Source organism: Pogoniulus pusillus, chromosome 8 (genome assembly GCF_015220805.1).
Source record: "Pogoniulus pusillus isolate bPogPus1 chromosome 8, bPogPus1.pri, whole genome shotgun sequence".
Taxonomy (NCBI): domain Eukaryota; kingdom Metazoa; phylum Chordata; class Aves; order Piciformes; family Lybiidae; genus Pogoniulus; species Pogoniulus pusillus.
The window spans coordinates 8,663,569-8,677,860 of record NC_087271.1 but is presented as its reverse complement, the minus strand read 5'-3'; the positions used below and the strand labels follow the sequence as shown (position 1 = coordinate 8,677,860).

Sequence of the window (14,292 nt, the reverse complement as noted above, 5' to 3'; positions counted from 1 at the left end):
CATGTATTACATCTACTTCTCCCACATGCTGCTTTTAGAACAGTAATGTTCCCATGCTCAGCTTAGGAGATTAAAACCTGGTGACTTTAGGAATCTCAAAGTCCAGTCTCTAAATACCTGTTTCAGCTCAGTGGTGCACCACAGAATGGAGCATCACGTGCTGCAAAGGCACCTTTCAACAGCTGTGTAGATTTTACAGTTAACAATACTCAAAGACCACAGAAGATGCTAAATATCTATAAAGCCTATTGTTTTCTGGACATCATACTCCTTACAGCTCTGTTTAGCCTACAGAGAAGTCAGTAAGGCTTGGTGGCTGAAGGTGATGCCCTTAATGCCCCAAGCTTTTCTTGAGGGTGTTCAAATTTAACCAGAGGAGTCATCTTTTTGTCAGAGTTGACTGCAAGGAGTTATTGCAGGATCAGGCCCAACGTTTATAAGCATGTCTGTGGTTGCCACTAATTTATATGCACCACAAATGTCCTCTTTCCAACATCTTACATTAATAAAGTCGTGATCTAAGCCTTATTGTATTAGGAAACTGACTCCCGCAGAAGTAGCTCCTTATTTGCTTTTTGATTTAATTAAAAAATAATAGATAAATTCACAGTGAAATGATGAAATTTAAAAACAAGTGTTCTTGTCAGAAGAAAGTGGGGGGGGGGGGGGGGGAAGGCTTTTTTCCCCCTCTATGAAAACAAAGGATTCCTGAAAGTCTTGCCCTGATTTATTTTTCCAATTTTAAATACCTTAGGAGTAGCGGAACTGCTACTGGCATGGTAGTATTTCTAACAGTCAATAAATCTAAAATATTATGTGTGAATATTGGAATGAAGCCATTAAGAAGATTACAGCATGCAACGCAGCAGAGGGTCCACATGAAAAAAAGACTGGTAATTCAGGACAACTGTGACCACTGACCTTTGCACAGTCGAGACCACTGGTCAGTCTGACACAATAATAGAGTTCACATGCATAGAAAGTTATCTAGCCTGTAACTATAATTTAAATGCTTAAATGATTGATTTCAAAAATGCCTTTAAATCTCAGTTAATTTATTATATAGTTTATTAGACAATGCCATATAATAATGGTTCCTTCTACTTTAAATTTATCATGAAAAAAAATCACAATCAGAGCATTTTAATAGACATATTACTTACACATGGGTAAACTATTAAATGCCTATGCTGTGAGGACATCATTGAGCTTATTGATCAAGAAAAGAATTACTCAATTTCCTCCAGTCAGAAGAAACAGGTTTAGAAAACTCTGAAAATAACATTTCTTTTGTTAGGCCCTTCACCAGCCTGGAAATAATTTCTGAAAGGGATGGTAAGAGACCAGGACTGCTTTCATATTTTCTGTCCTTCATTCCATTTTAACACCCTTCAAAGGTACTCATTATACTTTTTCATCAGAAGTTTTACTACCTTTGTCTGTATGCTTACAAGTTTTGTTTATACAGGTTAAAATGTTTCACATACCTAAGTACCTTTGACATTTGTTTTAATCTTTTAAGTCTAGCTTACCATTTTCACTCTACACTCCTGTGTCTTAAAGCTTTTAAGGAAGATGCTAGTAACTGCACTGGCTCTCATGAATGCAAAAGGAGAACAAGCATTTTGTCATGTTAGCTGCTTTTTTTTGGTGTGTTTCTAGGTTTGCCTCCTATTAAATTGTTTCCATTAGAGTGCTTTACAGATTGAAAGAGAGGAAGAGATGGGAATATTCAAATTAAATGCTTCATTGAAAAATCCTCAGATTCTGCAAGTATATTTTGCATTAAACCCTGTTCAGTTTTGGTTTATACTGCCCATGGAATTAAGTATTTTGAGTTCACTACACAGTCTGCACACTTGGACAGCCTTCATTAACATTAATAACAGTAACACAGATATATCCTGGGGGAGAATATACTTCTGAAATTATAAAGATCTGTATTGCTGTTTTCTTCCTATTAGCCTGCTCATTTAGAAATCATTTTGAGATGCATGTGTAAAATACATGAGAAGTCCTTCTCATTGTACACAAACCCACTTGTACTGCTTGAAAGACCTCCAACTACAACTCCAGGATCATAGGGAAGATGATGATTATAATCCCCCACTCTACACCTTGACAAGAAGTATGTACCTCCATGATGTTATTCACTGAATGCAAGGTCAGTTGAAATCACTGACACACCAGAAAATGACTCAATGTTTTAACTTGCTATACTCTTGGAAAACAGAGCAGAGTCAAAATTATTACATATACATGCATGTGTGTGCATATACTAACATAAGACCACAAAACAGAATGATTTTTACACTTCTGTAATGCCTTTCCCATTTCTGAATTCTAGCTGATACTGAGTCAAAAGAAAGACTGACCAGATGAGCTATAAAGTCTACATTTTAAGCTCACTACAATCAAAGGGAGCTGGCATTATTATAATCATTAAGAGTCTGATTTCCACTGTAACAAACACAGACAGACTAACAACTGAAACAAAAGACACAGCACACCACTATAGTGCCTTACTCTGAATAAGGCATTTTTATGATTTACAGTTGCAGAAAATATAACTCTATCATTTCCCGTTCTGATATAAAATGATTAGTCTTGCCAACCATTTGAGCATGTATAACTAAAGCATCAAAAGAGCATTTTCACAGCAACGATCTTTTAGAGCTGCATTGGGAGAAACAAGGTAAGTGAATTAAATTAATAGGTTCTCCTATAGGCAATAAGGGGGAAAAAAAGCGGAGGGGGGGGGGGGGACATGACATGGGGGAACAGGGACCCTCTGCAAGATCAAAGTCCAGCAAGAACTGGCACTTAATTTATCATCCTTTACAGACAAAAGACAGTTTTCGTCATTTCAAAAGGATCAGATGTCTTTTATGACAAACTGGGCTTGCAGTTTAATTTACAAATAGAATTCTAAGTAAGCAGCCTTTACTCTGCCAAAGCGAATGACAAACAGTACAGGTCTTCATTCACGCAAGCCTCAGCAGGAAAGAAGAGATTAAAATAAAACTGAAATAATTTAGAGAAAACAAATAAATGTTTCAGAAAGTTGAAGAAGATCAAAGCCTGAATTTTCTGACCCCAACTGTACAAGCATTTCTTATTATATTGACCAGTGCCATCAGATCATTAATTAAAAGGAAAGCGCTGGCAGGTGGCAGGGAAGCAGAAGCCGATAATTGGCCCCCTTCTTATTTTTGCCTTCAAAAACTCTCTGGTTCTTTTGCAAGACATGCCACTAGGCAGACAGAAATGCCTACTTTGTAATATAATGATTAAGATGAGATGAAGAGACTCTCGCGTTTAAAGCGGCTATGCCTAATGAATGCAGCTCGCTTTATAATTATGATCCCACTTTTACAATAAGGAATATGATGTTCCATTCAGCATCTCCTCAGCTGTCAAAAAGGTAAAAATCTCAAATATAGGGGTCTACACTCGGTGCTTTTCACCCCCTTATTCCTATTATAGCAGTTAGCAAAGCCAGACAAAAAATGACTACTCATAATTCAAGCACCTATAGAGGAAAGAAAGAATGAAATATCTGTAAGACTCACCACTTCACCAGGTAGGTTGCTCAGGTCATTAAAAGGGGTTTCTAGAGTGTTTGTGTCAACATTTAGCAAAACCACGTCCTCCAATGATCTATTTTTCACTCTCTGTTAAGAGGGGGAAAAAAAAAATAGTGGAAAAGCATTTTACTGTGGCATCCTCCCAAAGCACATTTTTATTACGGTGTGAGAGATTACAAATGATGGTTTTGCAAAGGACAACAATGGCAAAGACAAGATGTAGGATTTATGAATTAGACACAGCATTCAGAGCAGCTTTTAAAATCACATCCTCCTCATCAGACAGTAAGGTTATAGTAATCATCTGTGAAATACAAGCACGTTCAAGAAATGAATTCTTGCAAGCCAAGATTTGCATGAAACAGGGTGAAACAAAAGGGAAGCATACATATCTTCTAACAAGGTTTGTGAAAATCAAACGGGATGTTAATTATGTCATCAGGTGAAAAAAATGAGAGAAAGCTAAGTAATTATTTGCAGATTTTTCTAAGTCCCAGGCATGTGATGTCTACTAGTATTATAGAACAGAAACCCAGAAGGAATTGAATGACTTCCTTCTCAGCACAAACCTTTCTGTTCTCTTATGTTCAGATGGAATAAGGGAAAAACTCCCAGTGAAGATAATACCATCCATGTATGGAGGTCATCGGAATCTGATTTGAATGAACAGAAGGCTATGCTTAGAGTCACCAAGTAGACATGACAGAAGGCCCTTTTTCAGATACTGAAAAGTGCTGGTGGCTCAGCCTGAGGGAGTACCCACCCACATCAGCTTAGCAATTGTGAATTGATCCTCAGAAACTGATTTAGCAGAAGTGCAAATCAATAAACATATCTTCTACATGATAATCAGACTATACAAGCAGGCTTAATAGTAGCATCAGATGATCATGGCAAGAGGCAAAGCTATTTATGTCCTAGCTACTACTTAGAAAGATAGAATCAGCCAGGGTTGGAAGAAACCACAAGGATCATCGAGTTCCAACTCCCTTGCCAAGGGCATGGACACCCTACCCTAGATCAGGCTGGACGGATCCTCATCCAGCCTGGCCTTAAACATCTCCAGGGATGGGGCCTCAACCACCACCCTGGACAACCCATTCCAGGCTCTCACCACTCTCATGGAAATATTCTGTGACAGTTCTTAATGTCATAAAATCAGTCAGGGTTGGAAAGGACCACAAAGATCATCTAGTTCCAACCCCCCTGCCATGGGCAGGGACACCCTACCCTACATCAGGCTGGCCACAGCCTCATTCAGCCTGGCCTTAAACACCTCCAGGGATGAGGTCTCAACCACCTCCCTGGGGAACCCATTCCACTCAGATGAGTTCTATTGTGTTGTTGTGCATTCTGATCTGAAAAGGCTACTTTTTTTTTTGCCAAAACCCATTCATTTCTACATTGAGAGTTATAAATATAATGAAATGAATCTTAGACACAGATTTTCAGAGGGACAGGAACAAAATTTGTTTGAAAAAAAAAATCAAAGTAATGCTGAATTCTAATTAATGGTGATTCCAAAATAAATTGTAAGCTTTCTTATTGTTTGCAAGGTCTGTTGCTGAACCGCTGAAAAAAGGCAAGAAAAATTACTATAATTGAGCTATTGCTGTGGCAGGCCTGATAGGCCCAAAATAGGCTCATACATGTCCTGCCTTGCCTAGGCATGTTCTTCTCTTCCATTAGAGAGGCAAGCATGGGAAATGGACACAAAGTACCTGGAACCACTGAGTCTGGCCTGCCCAGGGTCCTGTGGTGTAAGGTACACACACTTAGCTTGTGCCTGCCTAGTGCAGGGCCTGTGCTTTTCCCAAATTAGGGAACAGTGAGCCTGTGGCTTTGCCTAACATGGTAAGGTTTGGCTAACTGCCATCCTGATTGGCTATTCTGTGTCCAAAGGGCAATTAATCTCGGCCCACATTGATAAAAGGAGATACGCAGGTGAACAACCTGCTTTTGCTTCCCTACTCTTTGCCTGCTCTCTCTGCTGTGCCCAGCCCTGCTGCTCTTGCACACTGCCTTATTGCTTGCCTGCTAAACTCCACTGCCGCCAGTTACCAGGAGCAGACCCTGGATGTCTGCACACGATTGGCCTGTGTGGCCAGTGTGACATCGTGCTGAGACTGCACCACATCTGCCTGCTGCACCTGAAGGTCCTGCCTAGAATCCCTGGACATATACACAGATCCTCCAGAAGCAGCCAGGAGACAAGGTCAGAGATTGTCTGCGTCCTGTCCCCAGAAGCCAGAAAGACTGAAGCCTCTACATCCAACAAGACAGAGTCCCCTGAAAGCATTTGGGCACTGCCTGGACTGTGGCTAGCCCCAGTGAGGGTAATAATAATAATCTGTGAGTAAATGCTTAAATGCCTCTTTGGAATTCTCTGATGCCTTCTGCCATAGAGCAGAAAGAGCTTGAGCACATCTACTGGGCAAACAACACTGAGTGCAAGAATAGTCTCTTCCAGTTCAATTACTGTTTATATATTTTGCTGGTTATATTAGATGTAGATATTATCCATAGAATGATTCCATAACTGTGTGAGAACCAAAATACGATTAGTGGTCAGGGATGGTGAGAGTTCTGAATAGCAAAATTAATAAACAATATTAACTTTGGCAAACATCATCTCGCATCAGTTAATTTCCCCTCCGCAACAGCTACATAATAGGCACAGAAACAAATCATGGTGTGGAGCTTACATGGCTCCACAAAACACCTCAAAAGTAAGATTTAAACTCAAGACATTTTTCTTCTTTGTAAAGTATCTGAAATGTATTTTCTTTTTAATTCCCTGTGTTAAAATCAAGCACTTTCATTTAAATTATCATTTATGGCACACACACACACCTCGAGCTTACCAGTGTGCAGAAGTGTAGAGTTAACTTACCTCTATTAAGCTGAAGTGGACGCCAATTAGATAAGGCATTGGTGCACTGAAGAAGAAGAAGAAGTGAAGATAAACTTTTAAGTACCAACCACTACATTTGTGCAACAAAAATATTTAAAATCTTGGCATATACAGTCCTTAGCTATCAGGCACTAATTAATCCTGTAGTAAATGAACACAGTTGCACTGAATTTTTTACTAGAGGAGAGGAATTTTATATTGTATGGTTTTGGGGGGTTTTCAGTTCTGCAGTATGAAACCCAGCAAGTACTCCATGGCTAAATGCATCTATTTTCCAGCTGGCCTTTCTCTGTCCTACCATCCTTCCTCAGCTATGCTTCCTCTCTGACTTGGGGAGCAGCCAGAGGCAACCACAAAACAAAGGGCACTGTTCCTAACTATGAAAGTACTAACTATGAGTGAGATGTGTAAAGTCTGCCAACCACCTTGCATGCCTAGTTTCAGTACGCAGCCACACTGTACAGCAGAGCTAAAAGTGGCCTGTTGCTAGAATTACAATGGATTTGAAACACCATTCTGGAGAAGTCAACTGTACCAGTTAACATCACTGCACCACAAACATCATGAACGACAGTTTTGGCTCTGAATGTGCTTCTGAAGCTCTTCCTTGGTGGGTGCTTGGAAGCTGTATAATATTATATTTAACTGTATTTAACTCAAGATAGGATAACTTCTCATTTCCAGATTGAATGAGACAAGGAACTACATTCTCAAACCAAAACAAATATCCACACAAAGTTTCTGGAGTGAAACCTCCTAAACCAAACAAGCAAGACACTGAATTAGTCTGGCTAATGTTTCCTACAACATCCTGTTTCTTCCTCAAATAAATGTGATCTGGCAACATCTGACCAAAGATATACTCAGTATGGAACTCTGAAAGGAGAAAAACATACAATCATCATCCTTTTGGGTACTGCAGACTGCTATGCAGGTTTGAGTAGCTGGGTGGAAAATGAGAATCAAAGAGAAAGAAAAATAACCTCTGAAAAATAAATGGAACATGACTTATAAGAAGCCATACACGGATGGCTGAATACAATCATAGGATCATAGGATGTTAGAGGTTGGAAGGGACCCAAAGAGATCATCCAACCCCCCTGCCAGAGCAGGACAATGCTATCTAACACAGATCACAGAGGAACACATCCAGACAGGCCTTGAAAGTCTCCAGAGAGGGAGACCCCACAACCTCTCTGGGGAGCTTGTTGCAGTGCTCTGTGACCCTTACAGGAAAGAAGTTCCCCCTTGTGTTGAGGTGGAAAGTCTTGTGCTGCAACTTCCACCCATTGCTCCTTGTCCTATCCCAGGGAGCAAGTGAGCAGAGCCTGTCCCCCCACTCCTGGCCAACCTTCAGATACTTATAAACATTTATCAAATCTCCTCCAAGTCTTCTCTTCTCCAGGCTAAACAGCCCCAGGTCCCTCAGCCTCTCCTCATAAGCCATGCCCTCCTGTCCCCTCATCATCCTCACAGCCCTACACTGGACCCTCTCCAGCAGATCCCTGTCCCTGTTAAACAGGGGAGCCCAAAACTGAACACAGGATTCAAGATGAGGTCTCACCAGGGCAGAGTAGAGAGGGAAGAGAACCTCCCTTGATCTGCTGGACACACTCCTCCATCGAGTGGACAATAATTTATCTCATTTTAGTAATGTGATTGTGGACTGATTGGCAACTGACTTCCTGAGGCCTGGGGAGAGCTTTCAGTGCATCAATTCATGCGGCCTCGTCAATAGGTTCCCAACTCTGGGAGCAAAAGCAGCAATTCTCACCTGCCCATGGCTGCAGCCAGCATTAGAAAAATCTGTACACACACTGGATTAGCCAGTTGCTCTCATAAATGATGGCCTGCAGGAGAGGATCAATGGAAACAACTCCAACCAAAACCAACTAGAAAACCCCACCAAAAGCCCCAGATTTCATTGTGTTTATGCTAGGACCTCCATACAACTTCACCCAGCCCTAAGGCCTTATGCCTGTGTGGAGAAAACACAAATCAGATGGAGCTGTAAATGGGGGCGCTCCAAAGCAGACACATTCTTATTCAGACATCTCTAAAACCCTCCATCATTTGAAGAACCACAGAACATACTTAACCAGGCTACCAGAGCAACTGACATGCAGATGAGGGTTCTTCTCCTGAATATGCAAGTGTTGTAGGTTAAGGGTAAACTGCTAGATGCTAAAGTGGAAACTTGATCCCAGTGGGAAAAATCCCACCCAGGGGATGCACCCGATCATCCAAAGTGTTACTCCCTTCATTTCCCTGCCTACTTTCTGCTTAAGGGCAAGAACTTCTGGGTCAGCTCTCTCTTGGTTCCTGCTCTCACAGACTGGGGAGCTTCTTGCTGCTCAGAAGCTGGTTTGCCACGTGGCCAGGACTACTCCACTGTTGTCTTTCTGTATCTATTCCCTTCCCTAACATCTCTCTACATCCCTTCTGCCTTAATATCTCTTTTTGTTGTGCTTGTTGTTAAAATTACTTTTTAACTTCCAATGTTGTGGAAGTCTGTTTTGTTTACCCATTTCATTTCCCCCACAGGAGGGGGAAAGGGGACAAACCTACTTTCTGCCAAACTAGAACAGCAGCAAAGTCTGTCCTCTGGCTCATCATATGAGAGATCAGCCCTACCAAGAAGGTGAACTAGAGAAACCGCAGTGAAAACATGCACTGCATCGTGTATGCATTTCATGCATGCCTGTTTTCTTGTATTATGATGCTGTTCTAGCAGCTTCACCAGGCCTGTGCTGACTTAAAACAGCTGGTGATTTGCTCCATTAGTAAATCTGTCATTAAAAAGGGTAGTGTGCAGCTCCTTTCTATAGAACAAAGCAACAGCTACATCATTTCCATTTTGAGAAGTTAGCAGAATAAAGGCACAGAGCTAATTAGATAAGCACACCTTCGAAATGCTTGAAATAAAAAGGCTGCAGGTATGCAAAGTCAAGTTGATCATTTTCAGCAAAGAGTGAATTTTATTACTCCTGGTTTCTGAGGCCTTAACAGCAGAGGTTTCTAATATGTACATGAAATTGCTTACTACAGTACTGCTGGGAGCTGCTATATAGTTTTCCTCTTGCTTATGCATGTTATTACCAAAAAAGTTATTAATCTACAGCATCATTGCCTAAAATAATTACTGTGCTGTGCAAAACATTCAAGTTAATTGGAAAATAATTGTCCCTTTCTCACAAAAACAGGCATGGGTATAGCCCAATTCAGAAGAGACCACATCTCATTAAGACATGTTGCAATTTTAACTTGAATTTCCTAACTGCATTATACTCTTAACAGACCTATCAGCATAACAGATGCTTCATTATCCACAGAAAATTGTCATACATTCTTCTATCAGTGGTTTGGTTTGCCAAGAAATTACACAGAAATTTGATGAAATTAGCTTTCTCTTTCACACACAAAAAATCATTTTATTCAAATGTAATTGCTACATTAATGCTCAAACTTTATTTCTGTAAAAGTTTTCTTGAAATCCAGTTACCTCCTGGGCTGAGTTCCTATTATCTTTTTACTTACTTAAATGTGTAAGAGAAATCAACTCTATGAAAACATTCAGAAATCTGATTTTTTTGATAAATTCCTCCAGAGCTCACATGAAAATCACTTTTACTGCTTAATATTTTGCTGTCTTTCAACTCTGAAAACATTCAGAAATCTGATTTTTTGGTAACTTCCTCCAGAGCTCATATGAAAATCACTTTTACTGATTAATATTTTGCTGTCTTTCAACCCTTTGAAAACATTCAGAAATCTGATTTTTTGGTAACTTCCTCCAGAGCTCACATGAAAATCACTTTTACTGATTAATATTTTGCTGTCTTTCAACCCTTTGAAAACATTCAGAAATCTGATTTTTTGGTAACTTCCTCCAGAGCTCACATGAAAATCACTTTTACTGATTAATATTTTGCTGTCTTTCAACTCTGAAAACATTCAGAAATCTGATTTTTTGGTAACTTCCTCCAGAGCTCATATGAAAATCACTTTTACTGATTAATATTTTGCTGTCTTTCAACCCTTTGAAAACATTCAGAAATCTGATTTTTTGGTAACTTCCTCCAGAGCTCACATGAAAATCACTTTTACTGATTAATATTTTGCTGTCTTTCAACTCTGAAAACATTCAGAAATCTGATTTTTTGGTAACTTCCTTCAGAGCTCACATGAAAATCACTTTTACTGCTTAACATTTTGCTGTCTTTCAACTCTTTGAAAACATTCAGAAATCTGATTTTTTGGTAACTTCCTCCAGAGCTCACATGAAAATCACTTTTACTGCTTAATATTTTGCTGTCTTTCAACTCTTTGAAAACATTCAGAAATCTGATTTTTTGGTAACTTCCTTCAGAGCTCACATGAAAATCACTTTTACTGCTTAATATTTTGCTGTCTTTCAACTCTTTGAAAACATTCAGAAATCTGATTTTTTGGGTACCTCCCTCCAGAGCTCATATGAAAATCACTTCTACTGCTAAATATTTTGCTGTCTTTCAGAAAAAGAAATGTATCATTTCTTCTTTTTTGGAGGGATGGTGGTTCCAATTCTTATGATGGAGCTCAAGGCTGAGAGAAGCTACATGTGTATGGAGGGGGAGAACACCTCATAGTAAATACATACACAGGATATTCACACTCCTTGCAGGTACTCACAACCTGGGCAATGCTAATAGCATTACAGCCCACACTGATGCTCAGCACCAGTGAGTGTGGCTTCTTCAGGTACATTTCTTACATTATGTCTAAAAGCAGTCTATTAGGCAAATTAAAAAGGCCAAAGTGGAAGAATTTAAGTAATTGGCTTTGTTGCTGTTTAGCTGTTTGACTCAAAAATACATTTTTTTTTTTAGGCTGCCATGCTCACAACATGTACCAGTTAGGAGTATAGGTGCCTGATCAAAATCTAACCTCTTTGGAACTGTCTCATTTCTCTTTAGGAAAGTTTGAAGATATAAAGGTCAACTCATAAGAAAAAGAGGGTGAATTTCTCTCCATGTAGCTTAGATTACAGCTACGAGTTAGATTACAGCTACGAGGCCATGCTGAGGGAGATGGGGTTGTTCAGCCTGGAGAAGAGGAGGCTCCGGGGAGACCTAATTGCAGCCTTCCATGATCTAAAAGAGACTACAAGAAGGATGGAGAGAGACTTTTTACAAAGGCCTGTAGTGATGAGGGGCAGTGGCTTCACACTAGAGAAGAGCAGATTTAGATTGGATGTTAGGAACAGGTTCTTTGCCATGAGAGTGGTGGAACATTGTAATAGGTTGCCCAGGGAGGAGGTTGACGCCCCATAGAATCATAGATTCAACAGAGTTGGAAGAGCCATCACTGGAGACATTCAAGGTGAGGCTTGACAGGGCTCTGGGTAGCCTGATCTAGTTGAAGATGCTCCTGCTGACTGCAGCGCAGTTGGACTGGATGACATTTAGAGGTCCCTTTCAACCCACACCATTCTGTGACTCTAATATTAACAGGCAGAAAAGAAAGTTGCAGGATCAGGGCCTCTAGTCATAGGTGTTCCAAAACTGGATGCAGTACTCCAGGTGGGGTCTCACCAGAGAGGAGTAGAGGAGGAGAATCACCTCCCTCGACCTGCTGGCCACACTTCTCCTGATGCAGCCCAGGATCTGGTTGGCCCTCTGGGCTACAAATGCACACTGCTGGCTCATGTTCAGCTTCTCGTTCACCAGTACCCCAAAGTCCCTTTCTTCAGGGCTTCTCTCCAGCCAGTCACTGCCCAGCCTGTATCAGTGCTTTTATTACTTTTAAAATGAAATGGTCCTCTTGGACTGTGCACTAGGTCTGGCCTTATGATTTTATCATATAAAAATGATTAAATATTACAGATCCATAAAGAAAAAAACAAAACACTTACTGTTACTACTCCATAATGTGAGGAAAAGCAAGCATTTTGTGTGGTTTTATTACACTCTTCCAACCCATTTCACAAAAGAACCATTCAAATCAGTCATTATCAGACAGAGAAATGTAAAGGCACAAAAATCTGAGTTAAAAGGTCACAATTATAGCTACTGTGGTAAACTCATCAATTGTGTATTTCCCATCATTCACTTTCCATTTGAACATCTCTAAAAGAAGGGCAATTTCCCCACCCCCCACCCCATTGTACTCCTCTGGAAAAAAAAAGGGATACAAATGAGTTTTGGAAGTTTAAGAAACTCCATGCTTCTTTTTAATGAGTTAAAAAATCCTCAGGTCACACCATTATGACCTAGAATCTCAACTGCTATCATCATCGCAGGATGCTGTGTACAGCATCTAACATTATTATTTCTGGAAACATTATCTGCTTAAGAGGAGAGATTAAAAAAAAAAAACATTTCCCAGCATTCAGGATACACTCTGCAGGGTACAGTTTGAATAAAGGTGTTGATCTAAGTTCTGAGAACAGCATTTGGATGATACTGAAGGAATTACAAAGCTTCTGGTGGTAAGCTCAAGTAATACAAAAAAACTAAACAAATACATCTCAGCTCTATCCTCCCCCCTCCATCTTGGCATGTTTTATCAAAGCTAAGAGGAAAAACAATTAGGGCAGAGTTTCTTCAAAAGAAAACTACCATTAAAGATGAAAGGCTTAGCTGGAGCTGAAAGTAAAGGGAGGAGTGGGAGTATTTGATTTCTTTTTATAAACAATAAATAATATCCATAGGAAGCATAAGAACTACCAAAGAAAAGGATATACCATGGGCAAATATTGTAAACTTGAGGCAAAGCAATCAAAGAGACTTAAAGAAACATAATGAGAATCTTTTTGAAAACAAGAAGTTCAATAGACTGAATGGTGTTCAATGGAACATTAATATTTATAAGTTGCAGGGAAAAAAGAAACCCAAAACATAAAGCCCAGCAAACATACAAACATAACTTATTTCTCTGAACACTGATAAGGGAAACACAGACTGATGGTGGTAGGCATCTGACTTTGACGAGGGTTTTATAGATAATAATGATTCCTGATCTCTACAATGGCTTTAAATGGTTCATTTTTCAACCCAAGTTCCACAGGGTCTAGCAAAAGTGAAAGCCTCCAGGGATGGATACTCCCTGCTTTAATTAAAAAGTCTCATTTGGTATCTCTGGCACTACTATAAATAAAAGAAAGTAGATCTCTTCCTAGACAGAAATCTTGAAACACAGGCACGAGGAAGCTCCATCCCTTGAAGGAAACAAAGTGTTTCAAGAGGGATTTTTTCCTTATTAAACTAAAAAATTTGCCAAAACCCACCAAGTTTGTCATGTGTTTGCACATTGTGAGAAGCAGGACTCTTCTAATGAAAATTCAGAAGTACCAAAAGGAGATTTTAAGCACCTTTGGGAAGGTATCAGATAGGATCTTGAACCTGGATGGGTCTAAAACACAAATATTAAACCGCTGTTTAGACCCGAAGGAAACGGTGATGCTTTCTAATGTTTGATTCCAGATCAGTTTTCTTCTGATTGCTTCTATCCAGGGAGGTGGTGGAGTCACCATCCCTGGAGGTGTTCAAGAAAAGACTGGATGAGGCACTTAGTGCCATGGTCTAGTTGATACAACAGGACTGGGTGCTAGGTTGAACTGGATGATCTTGGAGGTCTCTTCCAACCTGGTTGATTCTATGATTCTATCAGTATCATTTATCTCAAGTTATTGTAAATGCCAAATAATAAACCCCCTACAATACAGTCCTATTTAAATTATGGAGTGCATTCTCTAACAATGAAACGGGAACAATTATTACAGTGCAGCTTTTTGAACTGTGTAATTCAAGG

At 39.8% G+C, this 14,292-nt stretch overlaps 1 protein-coding gene across 4 annotated transcripts in view; it reads right to left on the bottom strand.

Annotated features, from left to right (window-relative positions):
• Positions 1 to 14,292, bottom strand: part of DENND1B (DENN domain containing 1B) — a 186,023-nt gene that overhangs the window by 56,476 nt on the left and 115,255 nt on the right. For all 4 annotated transcript variants that reach the window (XM_064147138.1, XM_064147137.1, XM_064147140.1 and 1 more), the window contains 2 exons: positions 6,481 to 6,526; positions 3,573 to 3,674 (listed from right to left, as the gene is read on the bottom strand). In XM_064147138.1, coding sequence (XP_064003208.1) covers positions 3,573 to 3,674; positions 6,481 to 6,526 — 148 coding nt within the window. The remainder of the gene's footprint in view (positions 1 to 3,572; positions 3,675 to 6,480; positions 6,527 to 14,292) is intronic.